Source organism: Sciurus carolinensis, chromosome 1 (assembly GCF_902686445.1).
Source record: "Sciurus carolinensis chromosome 1, mSciCar1.2, whole genome shotgun sequence".
In the NCBI taxonomy this organism is placed as follows: domain Eukaryota; kingdom Metazoa; phylum Chordata; class Mammalia; order Rodentia; family Sciuridae; genus Sciurus; species Sciurus carolinensis.
In genome coordinates, this window is record NC_062213.1 from 8,603,254 (window position 1) to 8,625,643 (window position 22,390).

At 54.2% G+C, this 22,390-nt stretch overlaps 1 protein-coding gene across 2 annotated transcripts in view; it reads left to right on the forward strand.

Annotated features, from left to right (window-relative positions):
* Positions 1-21,216, forward strand: part of Zfat (zinc finger and AT-hook domain containing) — a 210,128-nt gene extending 188,912 nt beyond the window's left edge. For both annotated transcript variants that reach the window (XM_047522686.1, XM_047522695.1), the window contains exon 16: positions 20,406-21,216. In XM_047522686.1, the coding sequence (XP_047378642.1) occupies positions 20,406-20,645 (240 nt within the window). In that variant the 3' untranslated portion in view covers positions 20,646-21,216. The remainder of the gene's footprint in view (positions 1-20,405) is intronic.
* The last annotated feature ends 1,174 nt before the right edge of the window (positions 21,217-22,390 follow it).

A 22,390-nucleotide genomic window follows, 5' to 3' on the forward strand; every position in this document is an offset into this window, starting at 1 on the left:
CCTACTTACCATGAAGCAGAGAGGGCTCTTTTGCTTCACAATTTCAGAGGTTCGGTCTAAGATCAGATGGACCCACTGCGGCCTCTGGTAAGGGTGGCAGAAGGTGACACATGGCAGGAGCTTGTATAGGAGCAAACAGTGCTCCCCCAGGCCCCTGTGAGGACACACCCCCAGTGACCCCAGGACCTCCTGTGAGTGCCACCACTTCTCTGTAGTGCCAACCTGATGACCAGGCCTTCAGTTATAGGCCTTTGGGGGACACCCAGGCCAGTATCACCACCATGGCAGTGTCAGCCTTCCTAAACTGAGTCTCCAACCCATGAGACCCACCCATCTGCTTCAGCTCAGTCTGCCAGTTCAAATGTCAGTCTCACCCACAACCACTCTCATGGTAGAGTGCACATCTAGAGTAGCATGCGGTCAAATCCTTGGGCACCTTGTGGCCAGTCTAGTTGGCACTCAAATTAACCTTCACACGCACAAGTGAGTTCAGAGTGCAGGGGTCTGTCTGTTGGGGAAAGGCTGTCATTCATTCCAGGGTTATGACACCCTCAGGTGAATTCTCAGGTGTCATGGAGGTGATGCTGGCCACAGATTTCGTGCACACGTGTGGGTAGGTCTGTACTGCTGCCACAGCTGACACCTCGGTTCAGGGCTCAGGAACCTTCTCTGGCACAGATCTTGGGTATCAGGTCAGGAGGTGCCATCACAACCACAGCACCCCAGGGCCCTCTGTGGAGCACCTGACCCTGTTCTGCACATCTGATGCTTGGTGTCATACTTGCCTTCCAAGGGAGTAAATATTTCGTACTAATGACCACAGGCCTGCATCTCTGTCCACACAGGGACGTCTGATCTTCAGCCCTAGAGTTGCCTGCCCCTGGCTCATGTGTGGAGAGGTGTCACGCCTACTGCCTGTCCATTCCCAGCTCTCCAGTGCCCCCGGCATTGCCACTCTTCTGTTTATTGCTTTCTCTCCTGTGCTAAATGTTTCCAACGAGTCTGCTGGTGCCTTGTGGTGGAGAGCGGCAGGAAGGAGTGATCAAGTCTGCCTCTGACCCGCAGGCACCCTCTGCCTAGCCCCGGGCTCCTTCACAATCCCGGCCTGCTTCCCACATACCAAGCTGTTGATTTAAAAATAAATGAACAAACAAATCAAGGCAAATGCTATAGCTTGAGTTTCCCCCCCCAAAAGTCATGTTGGAGTCTAATTGCCATTATAACAATATTGTGGGATGGGGCCTTTAAGAGGGGATTCAGTTCTGGGGTCACCACCCTCCTAAAGAGAGTGAGGCTCTTAAGAGTAGGTTGGTTATCTCAGAATCTCCCTCCCTCTGTCCTCTAATGTGGCTCACATGCCGTCTGCCTAGTCTCGATGCAGTAAGGAGGCCTTACCAGTTGGACCCTGACAGTGGACGTCCAGTCTCTTGAGCTGCGAGCCACACGGAGCTTTCTCTGTAACTTAGGCAGGCAGTGGTATCTGTTATAGGAGCAGAAAATGGGCAAAATGTCAGGAATCCCAGGTCTGCCCACACCAACCCACCTTCTCCCAGCTGCTGCCACCCACCCTTGTCATCCCCAGGTGGGTGGCTGTGGGTTGGCGCTGGAGACTGAGGTTGGCACTCCCTGGCCCAGTGTGCAGAGCTTAGTTCTGGTGCTTACTAGGAAACCCTGATCACTGTTATTTGCTGTTTGTTATATTTGCAAGGAAATGTAATCTACTTTTCTCCTAAACCCGTCGCCTGTTGGCAAAGACGTGTACATCCAGTCTGCCCTGTTAGAGTTCCGGGCCTGAGGCTTCAGGTCCCTGAGCCCCTTTCTCACTGTGCATCTGGACCAGGGCATCTGCTGGGGAGAAACTATCCTCGGGGGCACTTCCCAAGTGCAGCCAGGGGGCTGAGAGAAGCCTGGTTCTGCAAAGGCTGCCTGCAAGGGGAGCCCAGACCCAGGCCCTCCCTTGGGCAGTGTTAAGCATTTCGTGATCGTAGCAAAATAATAGAGAGAGGAATATGGAAAGCAGAGAGGCTTCAAAGTCTACTTCATTATCATTTTTTAAAACAACCACTCTGTTGTATTAATTTGATTTTAAATGTGTAGCAAAAGGCCTGGCTGAAGAACCCTTGAAAGATCCTGGTCTAGGAGATAGTGCCCTCTCAGTTGCCTTGAAGTGGGCTGAGCCATAGTCTCTCCTCTGCCAGTAGAAGGACTGAGTGAAGTCCTTCCTTTTCCATTATCTGTTTAAACTCAGTTATCTAATGAGGAAGTGGGATTTCACCTTTCTGTTCCCTCACAGAGGCATACCCTAGACAGTCTCTCCAGGGATTCCAGGGATTCCACGTGGTGGAGAAAAGGGGAGGTATCCCTAGCTTGTCTCCTCCTCCTGTTTCCTTTCCCTTCAGCACCTCCTCCACCTGTGTGCCCTGCTGCCTGTGTGTGTGACACATTGTAACAGCAGGACGCCCAGCACCCTCAAGTTGTACCATTGACTCTACTTTCCTCTTGTGGCTTTTGGTCTTTGTTGTGGCTCATCTAAGGATTCTTCCTGAAAGATGAAGAAAAAAGTGTACTCACACACACACACATGCACACACCTGCATACACACATACACACATGCACACACAAACATGCAATGCATGCACACACGAATATACACATGCATACACATACACAGCACACATGTACACATGCACAAACACATTCATATACACATGAATACATACATACATACACATGAATGCACATGCACACACACATACTGCAGTTTCTGCCTCCTGTCACTCCTCACAGTCATGGTGGATTAAGCACCTTTGGAAGACCCGTGCAAATGGACCCCAGATGCCCTTTGTGGCAATCCGAGCCGTTGCCTGTCACAGGGACTGGAGGCACAGGCTGCCTAAGCCCAGGTGATCTAATGCTGGATGCACACAACCTGGACTCTGAGCAGGTGTCTGTGATCCAGGTTTAACTTTTGTTGTCTGATTCCCACCCAGCTCTTTGGATCTATGTGAAATGCCAAAGTCTCACTGAGGATGCTTCCCCCAGTGCGGCCTTACTACCATAACCACTTTTCAACTGCAGGTTTTGGTTGGTTGATGAGCTTTGGCTTCTGCCTGAAGAACTTCACAGTACAATTTATTTGCTCCTGGGGCTCTGCCAGCTTTAATTATATCCAGCTCCTAATTATACATACAGGTAGCCTCTTAAAGTCTGATCATCCTTCCCAATCCCTACAGAATGTGTTCTCTGCAGCCTGTGGGTGGTGACCTTCAGCTTGTAGACACAGGGACAGAAAACGCGTTCGGCCTCTTGGTGTGATGGCTTACTCTCATCACTTAACACCACCCCTTGTCCTTTGTAGGCCTTCCTTGGTCCTCCCTTAGCTGTTTGAAGCTTTTCTTTTTCATTGTCTTAAATAAAACTCTTTCAGAGATTTCTGTTTCTGGCATAATTTCTGATGACTTGACATGCCACATTCTATCTGTTTTCAAAATTCTTTTGTCAGACAATTTACTGAACCCTCTTATGCCATGGTAGTTACTGAAATTCCATTATTTTGTGAAATCATTAAAGTAATTAGTCCCTTGATGTGTCTGTGGCCATATGGGAAATGTCGAGAAAACTGAGCCATGAAGGCCTGTCTCTATCCCATTCAGGTCCCTTTCCCACGTCATCCGCCTTCAGCAGGCCGAGGATGCTAGCCTGTTGAACTGCGCTTCTCCCTTCTCTTCCTTTTCCCAAGCCCCACTTTCCCATGATTAGTCCCCGGTAGGCTGCAACTGTGGCTGGTGCTCTCTGCAGAATCCCACTTCATTTGAATTCTAATACTGCTAAGTTTATTGCTGTTTGTGTGGTGCCTGGTCCCGGTCAGCATCCTAACCTCCTCTGTGATTCCTCTCCTCCTCCCTGACGGTGCTCCCTGGAAGTTCACCTAGCTGGCTGAGATCACTTGGTCTGTCCCAGCTTTGGGCCCAGAGCTGTATGCCCTGGCAGAAGGGGGCCAGAGCTGTCAGCCCATCAGCATGAGAGGTGAAACTGGCCTTCCTTGGCTTTGCCCCTGGACAGTGCAGCTCCAAGCTGGCCCTTGCTGCTTCACATTCCCAGGGGGTAGTAGTCTCCACCCTGGCCAGAGGAAGTCCCCTGAGTTAGATGCTCCACTTTCTGCCCTTCCCCTCCTCTCCACGTTACCCACGAGTAGCTACTGGGGTGCTCAATCCTGATTTCCTTGCTTCTCCACCCCGACATCTGACCTTCAGCATGTTTTCTGGCCTTCATCTCCATCATGTCTCCATGGCTGCTGCCTTTATCCAAGCCAAAATGTGGTTCCTGGGCCAGCAGCATCAGCGCTGGGGGCCTCTTAGAATGCAGAGTCACTGGCTCCACCCAGGCCTGCCGTGCCGGACTGCACCTTCCCAGCATCCCGTGTGCCTCAAGCATAAGTCAGAGCTTAAGACGCACCATTTCCATCGTCAGTCTCTTCCCCTGGCTGGAGTACTCTTCTCTGGCCACACCATGTTGTCGCTGCTCCTCTGAGGTCTCCCTTACCCAAGGAGGACAGCTGAGTCTTTTCAGTGTAATCCATCACGACATCCTTCACCCAGAGCCCTCCAGTGACCTGGGAAGGGTCTGTAAAGTCAGATTAGAACCTCTGGGCCTGCCAGGCCCCATGGACACCTGCCTCCCATCTCCCCTTCCTCTCCGTGCTCATCACACCAGCCCTGGGATGCCTTCCCTCCCGCTGTCCTACGGAGCTAATCCCAAACGCCTTCGAGTGTGTGCGCAGCTATGGCCTCTGCCCCAGCTGCCCGTGGCCAGTCTCACAAGATCCTCCATAAGCCTCTTCAGCCTCTCAGGTCTGTAGGAGTATTGTTCTCTAGGACCTGTGAATATGATGAGCTGTCACCACCATTGGTTGTAGACCACACAGTGGGTCCTAACTGGGAGGCTTAGCCACCTGGGCCTAATCAAATCCCTGAGTCACAGGTGGAGAACTTTCCCACCTGGTGGCAGACTTTAGCACAGAAAACGGGAAGGATGTGAACTGTTCCATGCCACTCCCGTTGTGTTGACTTTGTTAAGCAGCCTTAGAAAATGAACCCAGGCACTAAATAGGCAAATGGGGGAAAAGCGCCCCTGTGATTCGACATCAGGCCCTTCCACAATACCCGCAGCGCCTCACAGCATGGGTTCTGCTCAAAGGAAAGGCTGCAGCTATTTGTGGGCTTCCTGCTTCCTCAGGAGCGGAGATTCAGGACTGAGGGGCCCTAAGGTCACTCCCTGACCTCACCCAACCTGTGGGAGAATAGTGGAGTGGCCGTCCTCTGGGGGGAGACCCACCCACCTGTGCTGACCACAGGAAATGGAAGATCTGGGAGAAGCTGCTTCCACATGGAAGTAGTTACCCCAGAAAGAAGTGCACCTGTGGTCAGTGTGGACTGTCAGAATGGGATCCTCCCCGCCTGAGGGGCCAAAGCTCTTCTCCCGCTCTGGGCAGTGGTGGAAGTGGGGGAGGGCAGGCCACCCGCCCTGCCAGTTCTTGGTCATCTTAGTATGGTCATCTGGCTTCTCTCCCCTCCAGCTGAAACTCTTGCAAGTGGGTGGAGATCTGGTCCCGCCCACCTCCAGGCTCTCCAGCACTTGGATCATTGCTGGCATAGTGTGGAGGGCTGCTGAGTGTTCTGAGCCACGGACTAGAGGGCAGGTGGGAGGAAGGCAGCTGGTGCTGCTGGGAAGGCTCGTGAGCTCCAGGCTGACTGGGGGTGCCTTGCCAGGTGGCAGAGCAAGGAGCGTCTCCCAAGGCTGTGGCACAGGGTGGAGCAGCCCCTGGTAGAGCCAGCAGCACAGTGAGACAGCCTGGGTTGAGCCCAGATCTCACTTGACAGCACTTGACCTTGGACAAAGTGCTGCTCTTTGAACTTGTTTCCTTCTCTGTAAAATGTTAAAATAATAGAGCCTGCCCCAAGGGTTTCTTGTGTGGATGATGCAAATGAAGCAGTTGCCCCTGAGCCTGCTGCGTGCTAAGCTTCTGGTAAAATCTTAGCTTGTGTCATTACAGACACAGCGCAGTTCCCTAAGCCCTGACTGCATGTGGAATTCAGCCCCACTCTCTCCCGTTGGGTGGCACCCATCCAGCAAGCATCGGGCACCATGTGGGCTCTCTGCTGGGCACCTGGGGCCCAGGTGGGAAGGACACCGCCTCTCTCCAGGGGAACTTGTTGCTCCAGGCAGGCAGTTACACTAAATTAACAAGGTTGTGGCTCAAATCACCTGATCCCTTACAACATCTAGTAGTGGAGGCAGTCTGACCTCAGGGCAGGTCCTAGGGAGGCCATTGTGGACTGGATGTTTGTGTCCCCACAGAATTCATGTGTTGAAATCTAGCTCCCAATGTAGTGGGCGGAGTTTGGAGGTGGGGCCTTTGGAAGGTGATTAGGCCATACAGATGGAGCCCTCATGGATAGGATTAGTGTCCTTAGAAGAGGAGGCCAGAGGGCTGGCTCACACTCCTCCCTCCAGGTGAGGATACAAAGGCAGTCAGCTGTCCACCACCTGGAAGAGGGCTCTTACCAAGCCCAACCATGTTGGCACCCTGATCTCAGACTTCCAGCCTCCAGAACTGAGAGATGAACCTGTGTTGTATATAAGCCACCCTGTTTAAGGTGCTTTGTCACAGCAGCCTCAGCTAGGTAAGGCAGAGGCTGACTTGGAAAGGCTGGTGCTGAGGCACGTTGCACGCAGTGCAGGAGAGCTAGGCCTGGGAGCTTAACCAGAAGCACACAGATCTGGGAGCAGGCCCAGAGGGAGTCTGGTTTGGGTGGATCCTCCTACCTGAGAGAGCCGCAGTAGCGAGGGCAGGTGGGCCGGTGTTCAGTGAGTGGGGTGGCACCCGTGGGCTTTAACATCGGATCTTAGATTCCTCGCCAGCTCCTGCAGGGCGACTTCAGAGCTGCGTGGGGCTCAAAGTAAGAAGGGGTTGACGGTCTCTTTTTCTGTTCACGGCTCGGCTTGCTACTAACATCTTGCGTTTGTTAACTGTGCTGAGTGATTTAGGTGGATGGTGTTGCCTTATGATAAACAGATTTGAGACAAAGCTGTGACCCCCGTAGCGCTGGGCTTGGATTTCTGCCTTGGGCAGGGCGGGGCCCAGCCTGGCTCTCAGCTGCCGCACTCTCCTCCTCCACTCTGCTGTCCAGCAGGGCTCCTCTGGGGTCTTGCCGCAGCTTCTTTCACTCACGTCTGAGGACAGGGAGAGAACTGCTGAAGGAAACAGACCGCCGGACCGGGGGAGGTAAGCCCAGGAAAGATGCCATGGCTTCCCCCGCTGGCCCAGAAAGGGCACCTCGGGGGCGGGACAGTCACACCCTGCCTTGTGACCGCCAGCTGCGCCAGCCTGACAGGACCCGGGCAGAGAGGGAGGCTGGGCCTGCAGGGATGGGTACTTGGGTGGCTCTGTGAAGACGGGGCGTGTGGGTGCTTCCTGCTGAGGGGGCGCAGCAGAGTGACCCACACTGAGGAGAGGAGGGAGGCGGGCTGGCCCTGGGGGCCTCCAGGCCGGATGGAGAGGTAGGGAGGAGACACCCGTGCGCGCACCTGGCGATGAAGGGGCCCTGGAAGTCCACGGTGTGCTTAAAGGTCAGCAAAGGGAAGGCCGTGCGCAGAAAGCCTGTCTAAATAGCAGCAGGCGCTCCGGCCGTCAGCTGCCGCCTGCCGCCTTCCCCACTGTGGCTGCACTGCCATCTGTTCCAGTGGGGTTTAAAATAGTCCCGAGGGACACGCTAGGATACTAGAGTGACACAGCGCGGTGTCTGTGGCGCGCCTACCCTGAGGGGCGCGTGCTAAGCACAGGGTAGAACAGGCGCACGGGGAGCTCGGCTTAGTGCAGCTACCTCCCGGAAGGGCCGCCATCCAGCAGCCATGGGGAGTCCTGTGCCAGGACCGCCCCCTCTGCTTCTCTTTGTTTGCACAGCACACTCTCAGAGAACTAGAGTCCTGTTGCAGGAGAAGGGTGGTCTTTCTTAGACCCATTTCCTGAACCAGAGGAGTACGAGGTGTCCCGGCGGTGAGTCCTGTTTGCTCTGCAGCGCGTGGAGACCTTTCTGTCCTCTTTCGCAGTGCAGAGGCCGGTGGCGCCTCTCCCCCTTTGCAGGTCCCTCTCACAACAAAGGGAGCTGGCCCTTCTCGTGTGGCTTGGGCCAGCCGCTGGTGGACATGTTGCGTTGCAGCGGTGCCCCTCTGTGTAGGGCTCTGCTGCTCAGCAGACAGGGTTGCAGCTGCCCGTCCCCCGGGAGGCTCAGCACCTCAGACCTAGGACACACTCGCAGGGAAATGAGTGTCAGCAGGCAGCCATTACAGCGCAGGCTTAGGACCATGTGTGGCATGTATTTCCAGAAAAGGCTGCTGTCTACGTACAATCAAGAAAAAACCGGTGGCAGGGCAGGCAGTGTGCCGGCCCCTCTGTGAGCCATCTCGCGCGGCCAGGAGTCACGGCCTCCTCACTCCCCGCCGTCCTCTCCCTTTTAGGCTTTCAGTCTTCCTTGACATCTGTAACGGTTCTTCCTGCCTGTGAATATCTTGATATTCCCACAGGTTTCTTGCAGATAACACCCCTGTTTTTGTTTTGTCTGTACATACACATTTCTACAGCTAGGAATTTATGGGTTTTTTTTACAAACCACATTCACTTATGCCATCTCTTTCCACATAAATTTGGAATCGTATTTGCCATTTCCTTCTTTCTGACATGTGTGACTCTGCTCTGAGCGCAGGGCTGTGAAAGCCAACGTGTGCTTATGACCCTCAGGAAGCGGCTCTGCCTCCCACCCTCAATGCAGGGGGCTGTGGTGTGGCTGCAGTCTAAGCAGTGGGAGAAGCCCTAATTGCTTTGGAGGGTAAGCTCCTGCCTGGAGCCTGAACGTCCCCCGTGGTGTCACCTGGAAGACTCGGCTTTGGGGTTCTGTGCTTGTTCTTGTGCTTGGCTCTAGTGGGCTTTTTGTCTACAGCCCTCTGACTGTTACCATGTCTTGGAGTCAGGGAGTGCCTGGGATGACAGGGAACTCAGAAGACGTAGGCACCCTCTCGTAAGAAGCACTTCACTGTAGCCCTTCCTCTGACCTTGGGGTATGGGAACACTGAGCAACGAGGCCCAGCTCAGTCAGCAACAAGAGCACAGCTCTGTGGAGAGGAGGATGGGCTGGAGCCCAGCCTGGCTTTCTAGTCCCGGCAGAGCTGGACACAGCAGGGCAGGTCATCTCAGGAGGCGGGCAACTTGACCTGGCTCACAGGGTCTCCACCCCACAGACGTGTGCTCCCACTGAATGGCGAATGTTTTATAACATCTCTGTTACCATCCCAGATGAAATTCATAGATGCTACACATGCATGCCGAAAAGAAATCACACCAGTGTCCTAACTGTAATGGCAAGGAGAAGCAGTTGCAGTTACTTACAGCACAGCAGTAAGACTTCCAGTATGTCACTACTCAGCCATGACTGCCTAAGAGACAGAGAGCAGTGGTCCCCAGAGATGCTCAGGGCCCCATCCCCAGAACCTGTGCATGGTGGGTTCTTCATGGCAAGAAGGAATAAAAGTTGCTGACTGGCTGAATTTAAGGTGGGGAGGTCGACCTGCATTCTACAGGTGGGCTCAAGCTTATTGCTGCCTTTATATGGGGCAGAAGAGTCGAAATCAGAGGGGCGGCATCATGGGATTACCCAGCCGCTGCTGGCTTTGGAGGTAGAAGGAATCACAAGCCAAGGGGACCAGGTGGCCCTTAGAAGCTGGAGAAACCAAGGAGGAACACGGCCCTGCTGATGTGTTGATTTCAGGCTTCGGAACCCCAGAACTGTAGATAAAGCTGTGTTGTTTTAAGCTGCTAAGTTCATCATCACCTGAGCATAGTCTGCCATGGGTGCACCAGCTTCCAGCCAGGCTGAGCGAAGGTGGTGTCTGGGGGTGATCCAACGTGGCGAGCAGCCTGCGAACACTGGGAGCTTTCCTACGCAGGCCTCCCTCAGTGTGCACACGGGCGTACTTCTGTGAAACTGCACACAAAGCATTCTGTGCTTCTGTGCAACTCAGAGTGAGGTTCCAGGTTCAGACCGTCATAAACAGCATTGTTGTTGCTATTCGTTTAGTCCTTATGACTGTGCCTTGCCACCACCCGCACGTCTTCCTGAACATCCCGCAGAGGGTGGAGGGCCGTGCCTCTGGGATCACAGGTTTCCCGCACAGTGCAGGGAGAGGAGTCCGACAGAGGACAGCAGGATGGAGAGGGAGGCCAGCGGCAAGTGTGATGTCCTTCCAGGCCTGCAGGTGGAGTAGCCCTGAGGGGGCGGGCAGCGAGGAAGCTGGGAAGGCGGGGCGTTTTCCCCAGACTCCTGAAGGGGAGACGTTCCTGCTATCTGAATGTAGGAGCGCAGGGGGGTCAAGAGGGAGCCCCAGCAGAGATGGGAACCCCAATATGGTGCTCCTGGAACAACAGGATAGCATTAGCAACAGGGAGCTGTCCTCAGTTCTGGAAAGCAAGGAACTGTGTTCTGTATCCTCTGTTGTCAGTCCCAGCCCCCCAGGACTGACAGCATGTCGAGCTGTCCCCTCAAATGACATCATGCTATGTATCAGAAGACACAGGCAGCTTTTTGGCCCTACATTTTCTCTAGCCCAGATGGCTTGTGTATCCCAACCACTGTTCCTAAAACTAGGCAGCTGTCTTTGAGTGATGTCTGATGGGTCTTGAGGCCTCTTTAAGGTTGTCCTCAGGTGAGACGTTGTGACTTGAAGGTGTTATGGTTTAGATGTGAAGTGTTCCCCAAGAGCTCATGTGTGAGACGATTCAAGAAAGTTTAGAGGTGAAATGGCTACATTACGAGAGCCTTAACCTAGTCTGTGCATTAATCCTCGAATGGGGATTACCTGGATGGTAAGTCTGGACAGGTAGGGTATGGCTGGAGGAGCTGGGCTGATGGGGGCATGCCCTTGGGTTTATATTTTGTCCGTGGTGAAGGAGCTCTCTGACTGCTTCTTGGTGGTCATGTCCCAACCTGTTTTCCTGCACCACACTCTTCTGCCATGATGTCCTGCCTCACCTGGGGCCCAGGGCAATGGAGCTACCATCTTCAGATTGGGACCTCTGAAACCGTGTGTCCCAAAATAGACTTTTCTTCCTCTAAAATTGTTCTTGTTAGGTCTTTTGGTCACAGCTGCAAAATAACTGACTAAAACATGAGGGTGATTGAGAAGAGGTTGGAATGGCAGCTGGTCCCTCTCTTGGGGAAGTCCAAGCTGACTCTACAGCAGCTGCACTCACCGTTTGCTCACCTTGCTCTTGGTGCCTTCTCAGACCGCAGTACCTTCTACATGTGCGCCCCAGTCCGACTGAATGCCACCCTGTATTGGTGGCTCTAGGAGGTGAGCTGAGGTGCCCACTCGAGTGCTGATCCTTGGTTGTGAGCGGTTGCCTGAGAACCCTGTGATCAGACCCGTGCCTGCGGAGGAGCGGGCTGGGAGGCCGACTGCGGCTTCATGGAGAAGCCAGCCGCTCCTGCTGGTGCTGTGGACATGGAGTTCATGGGAGAGGAGGCCGCGGGTGTTTTGGAGCTTTTGGCCTCTTGGGCAGGTGGTGGTGCCTCTTGCCCAGAGGAGCTAAGGGAGGGAGGAGCCTTGGGATGGGTGGAAGTGAGTAGTTGGATTTCAGCTGTAAACTTGGAAGTCGCCTTTGACGTCCAGGAGGATGCGTCCAGCAGGGAGTGAGCTCTGCGTGTTTGGATGTCAGGGAGGAGGTCTGGCAGTCATGAGCCTGAAGCCCACTTTTGAAGTGAGTGTGGATGAGAAGCTCTAAGGAGGGGATGTAGACAGAGAAGTGGTTCCTGCTGGACGCAGGGGCTCTGTTCTAGGTCCAGAAGAGGAGGGGGAATGTAGCAAGGACCAGAGGACACGCTGGGTGCTGGGCAGTAGTAGGAGGGAGGAGAGAACTGTGCAGAGGGAGTGGAGGAGGGAAAGAGTCAGAGGCAGCTGCTGCCAGAGGCTGAGCAGAGGCAGGGGGATGAGTGACAGATGGGATGGCAGCCAGGCTCCAGGGACAGGACAGGTCCAGGGAGGACCAGGCGTAAGCCTGCCTGGAGCAGGGTGAGGAGGGAGTGGTGTGTGACTGTGAGGGACACCATTCTGTGGCCTCCTGTACCTTGTGCCCACTGTGCACACCTGTAATCCCAGCAGCTCAGGAGGCTGAGACAGGAGGATTGCAAGTTCAAAGCCAGCCTCAGCAGCTTAACAAGGTTCTAAACAACTCATGGAGACCCTGTCTCTAAATAAAATATAAAAAGGCTGGGGGTGTGGCTCAGGGGCTAAAAGCCCCTGGGTTCAATCCCTAGTACCAAAAAAAAAAAAAAAAAAAAACACCCCAAAACAAAAACACAACCATGGTTTTGACCCCCGGGGGGGCGGGGTGAACATATGGCAGGTATCAACACAGGCTCTACGGGAACAGTGGCTCAGGGAGCCTGAGAGCTTCCTGGAGTGGGGTCGTATACCTGAGTTCCCAAGGGCAAGATAGGCTCTTCAGGGAAAGGGTGTGGTTGGGGCTTCAGGCTGGTGGAGGAGCAAAAGTGGAAGGGAAGTGCAGAGGCAGGAAAGAGAGTGTTTTGGAATCAAAGTTGAATGTGTGGGGGTGCAGGCAGGGATCAGGCAGGATCCTGTGCAGTGGGGGAGCTGGGACCTCATCCCAAGGGTTGCAGGGAGCTAGTGTACAGTACAAAGAACCCCCTAGCAAAACTGTGGACCTTCATGCTCTGTGCACAGCTTCAAATTCTGGAATCATCCATTACCAGCTGAGAGATCCTGTAAACTCTCTCAGCTCCCCCGCTTCAAAGGATGTGGTGGGAATCCGCCCTGCCCTGCCTTCCTCACAGAGCTTTGTGAAATTGAGATAAAGGATCCAAATCCTCTGGAACTGCGGTGGGCCTGCCTGTTTAGGTCATCTTGAGAAGAACTAAACACAAAGAGTAGGTAGTTTAATAAGATGGGACGGACTTTGGTCAGGTTTTTCACTGCTGTGCTAGAAGACCTGACCAGAACAATTACAGAGGGGGAAAGTTTATTTGGGGACTCATTGTTTTAGAGGTCTCAATCCACAGATTGCCGGTCCATTTCTCAGGACTCGAGGTGAGGCCGAACATCATGGTGGAAGATTTGGTGGAGGGTAGCAGCTCATGTGATGGTCATGAAGCAGCAGAGAGACTCCACTCCCCAGATACAAAATATGTATCCCAAGGACCAGTCCCTGCTCTTCCAGCCACACCCCACCTGCCTTCAGTTACCATTCAGTTAATGCCGTAAAGGATTAACTCACTGATTGGGTTAAGGCTCTCATAGCCCATACATTTCTCTAAACCTTCCTGCATTGTCCACACCTGAGCCTTTGGGAGACACCTTACATCCAAACCATAACAGATGGGGAGAGTGGAAAAGAACATTTAAGCTAGGAGCAGTTTCCTCTGCTGCAGGCTCCTGTTGAGATCTAGAGTTGCACACGGTATGGGATGTGCACAAAGCCACGCCCAGACTCCACCCACACGTGTGCACAGACATGCACACACACACACACACACACACACCTGTGTGCATGCATATATTCACCTTTACACATGAACACAGAATGCACACACTTCCCCATAGCTGCAACCTACATGCACATGGACATGCACAAGTGTGCAAGTGCAGACACATACTCGTGCAAATACCCACGTGCTCACACGCTAGCTGCCCGCATCCAGCTGTCCTCTTCCTGGGAGGTTATGTCATTGAGCCCTGCCCATGAGGGTGGCTTATTCTCCGTGTTGATGATCTTGACAATGACTGTCCTCCTGCTGGCATTGAGTCCTGTCAGCCTCCCCCAAATCACAGAGGGCCACCTCTGGGACCAACTCCCACAAGTCCTGAGAACTAATCCTGAGCAGCAGGAGTGCCAGTGAGCGGAGGATAAACAGTGGCTTCTCTGTTCATTTCCTGGGCGTGGCCCCAGGAGCCTTCCCTTCCATGGATGTTAATGACATCCGAGAAAGGGTCATTCCCCAAGACACAGTTTAATGAATGGGAACCTGGTCAACTGATTTAAAATGGATTTGAAATGAAGCGCCTGAAGTGAATCAGCCTCTGTGCTGGCCGTGGAGGTGGCAGAGACGATGATGAACCTTCTTCTGAAAACACAAAGGACAATCGCTGTCCTAAGCAGACCCTCCACCTGGGGTCCCTGAGGCGAAGGCATTCGCCTTCTTCCAGTGCCTGGTAGGGCGTGGGCTTGTGGGAGGGCCCTGGGAGCGTGGGCAGCCTCTAAGTGGAGGTACCCTGGTGGCAGTTTCATTCAAAGGGTCACAAGCCGAATATGGGTCAAACCGATGCCATCCACTGTGCGTCTTTCTGGTTTCTTTTCATTTTAGGGCCAAGAGAGGGCTTTCTCCACTTCTTTCTTTAGACATCATGTATTATGTATGCAGAGCCAAGTTTAAATAATGTGCAGAGTTGGATGTGATGGCACACGTCTCTGCTCCCAGCTCTTGGGAGGGTGAGGCAGCAGGATCCCGAGGTCAAGAGCAGTCTGGGCGGCTTTGCAAGGCCCTGTCTCAAAATAAAATGAACAAAGACTGGGAATGTGACTCAGTGGCAGAGCGCCTGCCTAGCATGCTTGCCTGGGTTTCATCCCCAGTGCCACAAAGTAGCAATGCCAACAGCAGCGTGTTGGTTTGACTCGGCCTGCCTGGAGCCTGGCAACTCTGGTGACTCACGAGCACTGAGTCATGAGCACCGTTCAGTGATCACTGATGAGAGCCTCGCCAGGCAAGGGCACTGGGTCCAGAAGGGCACTGCACAGTGCTCTGAGAGCCGCGGGTGAAAGGTGTGCTGCAGATGTGTTTACCCCGTATTGCGCTCAGAGTCTCCGTACTGAACAGAAGGCTAGTGGAGAATCAGGAAGAAGGTGTGTGTCCCCTAACATGCCACCTCCACTTGCCTCACTCCTGTGCTGTGGGCAGGGAGCTGGAGTCCTGTGTCCATCAGAGGCACAGAGACCTGGGGGGACAGCACGCAGCCTGCACCTGGGGCGGGGGAGGGTGGGCATGCCAGAGTGGCAGCTGTTGAGGCCCCTTCTCTTCCTGCCTGAGCCCCACTGACTCCAAGGCAGGGGCACTAGGACCTCGGGTGCCGTGAAGACCTGATGCTGCAAGGCGTGCTGCTTGGCCCAGCCTCTGGTGCACCCTTCTTATCATCGCAGCAGACTGTTCGGACCACTCTTAGCAGCAAGGAAGCTGTAGTCCCTGAGGCTCAGAGCTGCCCTCTCACTGTCCTGAGTCAGCTGCTTTCCTTGTTTGATAATTCCAGGGAAATCCCGCTTAGCACCCGCCAAAGTGCCAGGCACCACGCTGTGTTCTGGCTGTTTTCCTGGCTGCTTTGTGGCCTGCTGCAAAATCATCTGGTGCAGGGGGTTTCTGCAGATCAAGTCACATCGGGACTCAGTTTTCAGTCATGTGGCCCTGGGCAGATTGTTCCCTCTGCCTGGGCTCCCCTATGTGGAATCAGGAGTGACCCTGGGACTCTGGAGCTGATGGGCGTTTTCCTCCATGGAGGGCCTGCTGCTTTCCCCACGGTCACATCAGTGGGGACCCTGGCGCTGCTGGGCCTGGAATATGTAGCTGCTCAGGGCGCTGACTCTCTCCTTACCTCAGGTTCTGCCATTGGTACTTCTGGGGCTGTCCCAAGCCCTGCATGTGTGTCCCTGCTCCCAGGAAGCTGCAGGTCTTCGGAGCAATGGCACAGAGATGGGGTGTGACGCAGCCCATGCAAGTCCCCATGTAGCACCGCAGTGGTGATAGAGGGACATGTCTTCCTTAAGGCTCCTGAGCAAAGACTTCTGGGACTTGCTTGAATGTTAGGAGGGAAACAGTGAGACACTTAACCTGCTAGGAGTAGCTTTTCCAAAAATTGCAGAGGGGAGCTGGAGGAGGAGGAGGGGGCAGAATAGGCAGAGTAGGAAGGAACAGGGTAAGGTGGTCAGAGCCACCCTGGAGGCCTCACACCCCTTGGGGACTCCATCAACACTGCCGGGTGAGTGGATATGCCGGTTGAAGCCAGAGACAGGGTCTGCAGGGGAAGCTATTTAGGTCTGGGGAGCCCTCTCCCCCAAGTGCTGAGGGGTCTATCCTAGATTCTAGATGGGCCCCTGATACAGGCAGAGCAGCAGCACTCAGACCTGATGGAATGATGGTCTGTTCGGTCCCACAGGTTTTCTGCTAAGCTATCTATGCTGCTAATGATTTAGCTGAAGGACACATTAGATACGACACTGGGGATATGGAGGATGCATCTCAGGGGGAATGACATTGTGAACGCAGATTACTTCTGCCGCAGAGAACAATGTTAAGACTGTGCTAATAGATGAAGCTACCCGGGTGAGCATTTTGAACAGAGAATGGTAGAGAGCTACATGGACAGACTTGGCCTGCTTGGGATGGGCAGGCACGATAATTTAATTCTGTCAGTCTGCAGTGTGCGGTGCCTTTAGTCACTGTTGCCCTGTACCAGCTGAGGGAGCTCTCTGGACTCAGGTCATGCAGGCCAAGGTCCAGCTCTTGCTACTTGGCAATCACTTGACTGTGAGTCACTAGACCCCAAGGACCTTCAGTGTTGACATTTGTAAAAAGAACAGACATGCCCAAGCCACAGATGTGTGTAAGTAGTTGGGATGAAGATAGGAGAATGTCCAGGAGACTGCAGGGGACCCTGGGCCCCCTGGGAGCAGGGCAGGGGGCACCTCGTTAGTAGAGACTGCATAGAGGCAGAGGTGATCGTGTGACACTTGAAATGCAGAGGCGCGCACTCCTCGGAAGGCCTCATGACCCTCCCGAGCCTTCACTGTCCCTGGCTCATCCTCTGTGCGGGGTGCTCAGTGGTGGCTTGACCAGAGTGGGCACCGGTACAGGCAGCTTCTACAGGGATGGCAGAGCCACACAGAAGGTTCAGGTGTGAAGCAGGCCTGACAGCAGGCAGCAGGCAGACCCTGGGAACCCGACTGGTGTCAGGATGTTTGGCACGCACAGTGAAAGTGAGAGAACTAGAGTGTGCCGTCACACTGCTGGCTGAGAGATGCTCCTAGCAGGACCTCTGTGGGACACACGTTTACAATTGCCTCCATTCCTTTTTCTGAAATAAGCTCAACCCATTGTGTTTGGAAATTCTATTGCACCCTGGGAATTAGCAGTGGATAGATTTAGTGGTGATTTTGTTGGACACACCCTGGAGCTAGAAATTGAAAAACCAAAGCAAATGGAGAAAGGGTTCTCTGTAAGTAGACTTACTACTTAGAAAAGGTAATATGGACAAACAGACATAATTAGAGGGACTGTGAAAGAAGTGCAGTCCTCAGGAAGTCTCACCTGGGCCAGGTGTTGATCCATCAGATGCCACAGACTAGATAAGACAGGGTCCTTCTGTGAAAACTTGACTGTCTGCAAAATGCAGCTCCAGCTTTCAGCTAGTGACTCAAGATCTGCTCGTAATCGTCCTTTCACGCCACTCTGTCCACTGTGACTTACACAGCCCTGTTCAAGCATGATGTGACAACCATCCCTGTCACTCTTGCATGTACTCCAGGGTCAGTCTGGAGCCCAGGGTTGGGACTGGAGTCTGGCTCAGCCAGAAGCAAAAGTCTGCAGAGATGTTGAGGACTGAGACCCGGAACCTTCCAGCTTTTGCGGCAGCCTGAGGAAGAGCAGTGTAGCATCCTGGAATCTGAGAGAGGTCAGACCAGCCCCGGGGCCATTGTGAAAGCAGCAGAGACTAAGCTGGGTCAGGGCAGCGTGTCCGATGGTGTGGAGCATTCTGGAAGGGGGAGATAGACTCTGGGGGCTCAGTGACTGGAGTTGGTGGTGGCCATGGCGGGGCTGTGGTATGTGCCTGCCCTTTGCTCACTGTGCAGTGCCCTTTAGCACTGTGGCCCCTTGAGTGCTGCCTCTGTGAAGCCCACCTGAGGGGACAGAGTTAATGGCGGGCATGTGGCATACTTGTCCATCAAGCAGGAGGCATCATCCTTTGCCCCTTACCTCCTTCCCCGCATGTGGGCAGTGGCCACATGCTGGCCATGCCAGGCCCTCCCTTCCTCCTGGGCCAGCCCTGAGGACTCAGTGTGCACCCACTGCATCCCCTTGGGAGCAGGGATGGGAGCGGCCCCTGCCCCTGGAGGACCCATGGGGCAGGTCCCCCTCATCCTTGCCAGGGTTTCAGCCCCGTCCACACTCAGACAGCAGGGAGTCAGGATGTTACAAAAACAAGAATGCACAGCCAGTGGAATATTTCTGTGGGCGAATGCTTCCTCTCAGGCTTCAGCCTCGAAAGCAGTCGCAATGCCCAGTGAAGGTGCCAGGCCCCAGAGTGTGCCTTAAACGGGCGGCTCGTTGATCTGGCTGTGTCCGTCACAGTCTGCTTGAGGACCTTCATCACACTTACCTGGGTGTGCTGGGCTTGTTGGCACATGAAGCCCTGAGGACCTCGGCATAGCCCACCCCACGTCCTCACCCTTGCTCTGCACAGAGTAGATTAACATGGAAGGAGAAGAAGTTTCTTGCATGTTCCTCCCATTGCATCTTCTGTCGTACACTTTATTTTTAAGTGACATACCACTGTTTACTTCTCCAGTCCTAGTTCATGGTACATTTTCCCAGTTAAATGAAATTGAAATAAACAGTAAAAGAAGAAAAAAGAAAAGGTCTTCACTCGCTCTAAAACAGCAAGCCAGGCTAAATCCATCCCCAGTGTCCACCCAGAACAGCTCTTCAGCTTCCGGTGGATTCTGTCAGTCCAGATATTCTGCAGTCCCTGGTAACAGAACTGCTGGGGCCCTAACCTGCCTTTTTCAATTTCTTCTCTGGGTCGAACCCAGACCACCTGTTGATCCAGCAACTGGAATAACACAGGGGTTAACGGACCCTTCCTGGGGGGGGTGTGGCCATGACCTATCACAGAGAGGCAGGGCAGGGAGACAAAGAGCCATCTAGTATCTATCATGAGCTAGGAGAGGAGATAGAAGCATCACTTGGCTGCCCACGCAAGCTCATCCTGCCTGCGCCTCCTGGAGGCCACACGCCCTCCCTATGGCCCAGGCCACACCTCCCCAGGAACCAGTGTCCCCTGGCAGTCTGCCGCATGCCTGCTCCCAGCCTGGGCTCTCATGGGGACACTGGTTCTCTGGTATCACCACCTCAGTGCTTATCATAGTGTCTGACACTCAGCAAATATTGAGTGCTTACTGTGTGACAAGGCAGACATACTCCTGTCCTTGTGGAGTGTACAGGTTGCTCTAAAGATGGCAGACATCTTGATGAAGGAGTAAGGGAGTAACTGATGGCCACAGTCCCTTGGGCAGAGGTGTATAAGGAAGTGCTGTCGCATGAGCGGGTGGAGACATGACCTTGCAGCCAGGAATGGGAGGGATGCTCACACTGGCCAGTGCAGGCTGGGCACGTGCTCCTTCCGCTTACCTCTCAGCCATGGGAAGCTGCCTGAGGGTCATCCTACACCAAACAGTCCCAGGCCCTCTGACCTTCCTCCCAGCCTTGTTTTCTAATCCTTTGCTCATTTTTGCAGTTCTAGAGTCTCAACTCTTTTTCTAAATCATCCCATGTTTTTTAATCCTCTTCTCAAGATCAAAGGCAGCCGTTATTAAAAACATCCCAGAGCGGCAGAGTCAGGGACATGGGCCTTAGCACAGCTGGAATTCAGCCACACTCAGACTCTTCCAGCTTGGAGCTATGAGAAAGACTTGGCTGTAGAAATCAGCAGGACCCTCCACTGCCAGATGTTCCCTAGGGCTGTTCTGCCCACACTGTGGCAGCCAGTGTCCATCCACAAACCTCCTCCTGAATGCTTAGGGCACATATGTCAATTAATGGCCTTGGGGGAGAGTCCTACAAGGGCATCTGCTTCTGCTTGGGATGGAATGGTGTTCATGCAGATGTCAGCTCTTGGAGTGTGTGGAAAGACAGAACCCAGGAAAACCTTGTCCCCACATCACCCAGCCCCACATCTCCAGGAGGCCCTTAGCCCAGGCCTGCGTGACACCCAACCCTCCTCCTTTTGTGACCCCCACACCTCCTGGGAGCCCCAGGAGGCAGCTTGGCACCAGGAAAGGAGCCTGGACTTTGAGGTTGAACTTGGGTCCACCATCTGCCACAGTGGAGGGACCCTACCCATGTTGCTTGGTGTCAGGGAACCTTGCTGTCTTCAGAATGTGGGGCGAAAGCACACACAGCGTGGCTGAGGCTGTGTGCAGCCTGGTCGGGCGCCTGGGCTGTGTGAACTGCGCATCCACCAGGGCTCTTTCGTCACTATGTGTGGACCTGTGTGACTGCCTTCTCGCCTTCCCCAGGTCACTGACGAGGAGCCCAGCTCCAACCACACGGTCATGATCCAGGAGACCCTCCAGCAAGCCTCTGTGGAACTGGCCGAGCAGCACCACCTGGTGGTGTCCTCCGATGACGTGGAGGGCATCGAGACGGTGACCGTCTACACCCAGGGCGGGGAGGCCTCGGAGTTCATCGTCTACGTGCAGGAGGCCGTGCAGCCCGTGGAGGAGCAGGCCGAGGCGCAGCCGGCCCCGGAGCTCTAGAGGACACCAGCATCCCACGCCAGTCTGGTCCTCTGCTCTCCTGCCGGTGGCCAAACAGGACTCTCCTGACCCTCCTTCGGGTGGTCAGGGCGACTGCATCACCAGCAGCGCAGGACCCGGTTCCTCAGCACAGGCACCCCTGACCCTGCATCGACTGCTTCTGGAAGGACGTGCACCAGTTCTCCTGCCCACCTTGCCCTTGTTCAAGTTCCAGAGACTCTGTCCCCATCAGCATCTTTCCAGTCACTTCCCCAGTCCCCAGTCCCTGTCTAGGTGCCCGTCCTCATCTGGCCCATTGTATGGTCTGGGGGAAGGGAGAGAGCCACCACACAGCAAGTGACCTTATGGTCTTGGGTCGCCCCTGGTGGGTGGGTGGGATTGTCCTGGTGCTGTCCGAGCCCTACCGTCCTCAGGTGCGGGTGCTCATGGTCACGTGGAGTAGCCTCCACCCCTCACAGGGCCCAGCTTACCATCTTGGCATTCTTTTGCTTTTAGGAAAAATGCACTTTTACTCTTCACCTGCCATTCTGAGGTGGCGAGATGGATGGAATAAAAGCATTCCTTGCCTATGTGTCTCTGGCTCCTTGCTGGGAAGTGGCGGGTGAACTCATAGTCCCCTGCCCAGGTGCAAATCTTAGGCTTGGCCCCACCTAGAATCTCCCACCTGAGACCCAGGCCCTTACATTGCAGCTGGTGGTGCTCTTTTTCCCTTAAGGACTTAGGTGGGATTCCGGGCTCTCTTTCTGGAGTCAGTGATTTTCTCTTCTGTGTCCAGGTGGCCAGTGTCTGATTCACTGCCAGCCAAGAGGTGGCATTGCCCCTGCTCCACTCTGTCTGCGAGGAGCCGCAAACAGACCATCAGAAACCTGTGGGATGCAGCCTTGTGTGACTTAAGATCTCTGGTCTGTGCTCCTGGTATATCTGCTAGCTTTGAGGTGGGCCACCCAGGCGAGTGCTGCCCACCCTGGAGTCTGTTGACATCTCCACCACCACCTCAGGCTTACTGAGGTCAAGATTGAGTGCTCTCAGATCCCTTCCTCTAGGTGGGATGGTGGACAGGTGCACAAGCACTCGGCTATAGATACAGCAGCCCAGGGCAGGGGCTCAGCTTCACCTGACTTCCAGTGACCACCCTCACCTCCCCTTGCAGGGTCCCATAGGGGCCCCAGGGCATCTGGGGAAGTTTCAGGGCTGCTGTTCTATCATAGGAGGAAATGGCCTCTGCCCCAAGGGAGTAAGGATATGCCTCTGACCTTCAAAGGAAGGAAGGAAGGGCCCTCCCCAGAATGGCTAGGGTAGGCATCCTGTGGGCAGATATGGGGCCTGTAAGCCACCTGCTATGGCTTCAAGCAGGTTTCTGGGGGCGGTGCCTCCAGGAGATATGGACACATCAACCAGCCAGTCCCTAGAAGGGCACGTGTGTGAGATCCAAGGTGACAGTGTTGATTTTATTACCTGAACCCTAGGGAGGTCACGGTCCTTGTTAGACCCAGGATGAGACAGTCAGAGCGATTCCCCTGGAGAGTCCTGTCCAGACAGCACGGTTGATACCAGTGTTGGGAATCAGGTTCAAGTCCCATTCCCTCAGTGTTGAAGATGGAACACCCAAGAAACGCTGAGGCAAGAGCAAAAATTTTTATTTAAAAGATAGAGAAAGAGAGACTCCTCTGTAGAAGAATGAGTTCAAGTTGGTACCTGAGGGAGTGGGGTGTCCTGCCTCTTTTCTACGTTTTAGCTTTCCTTTC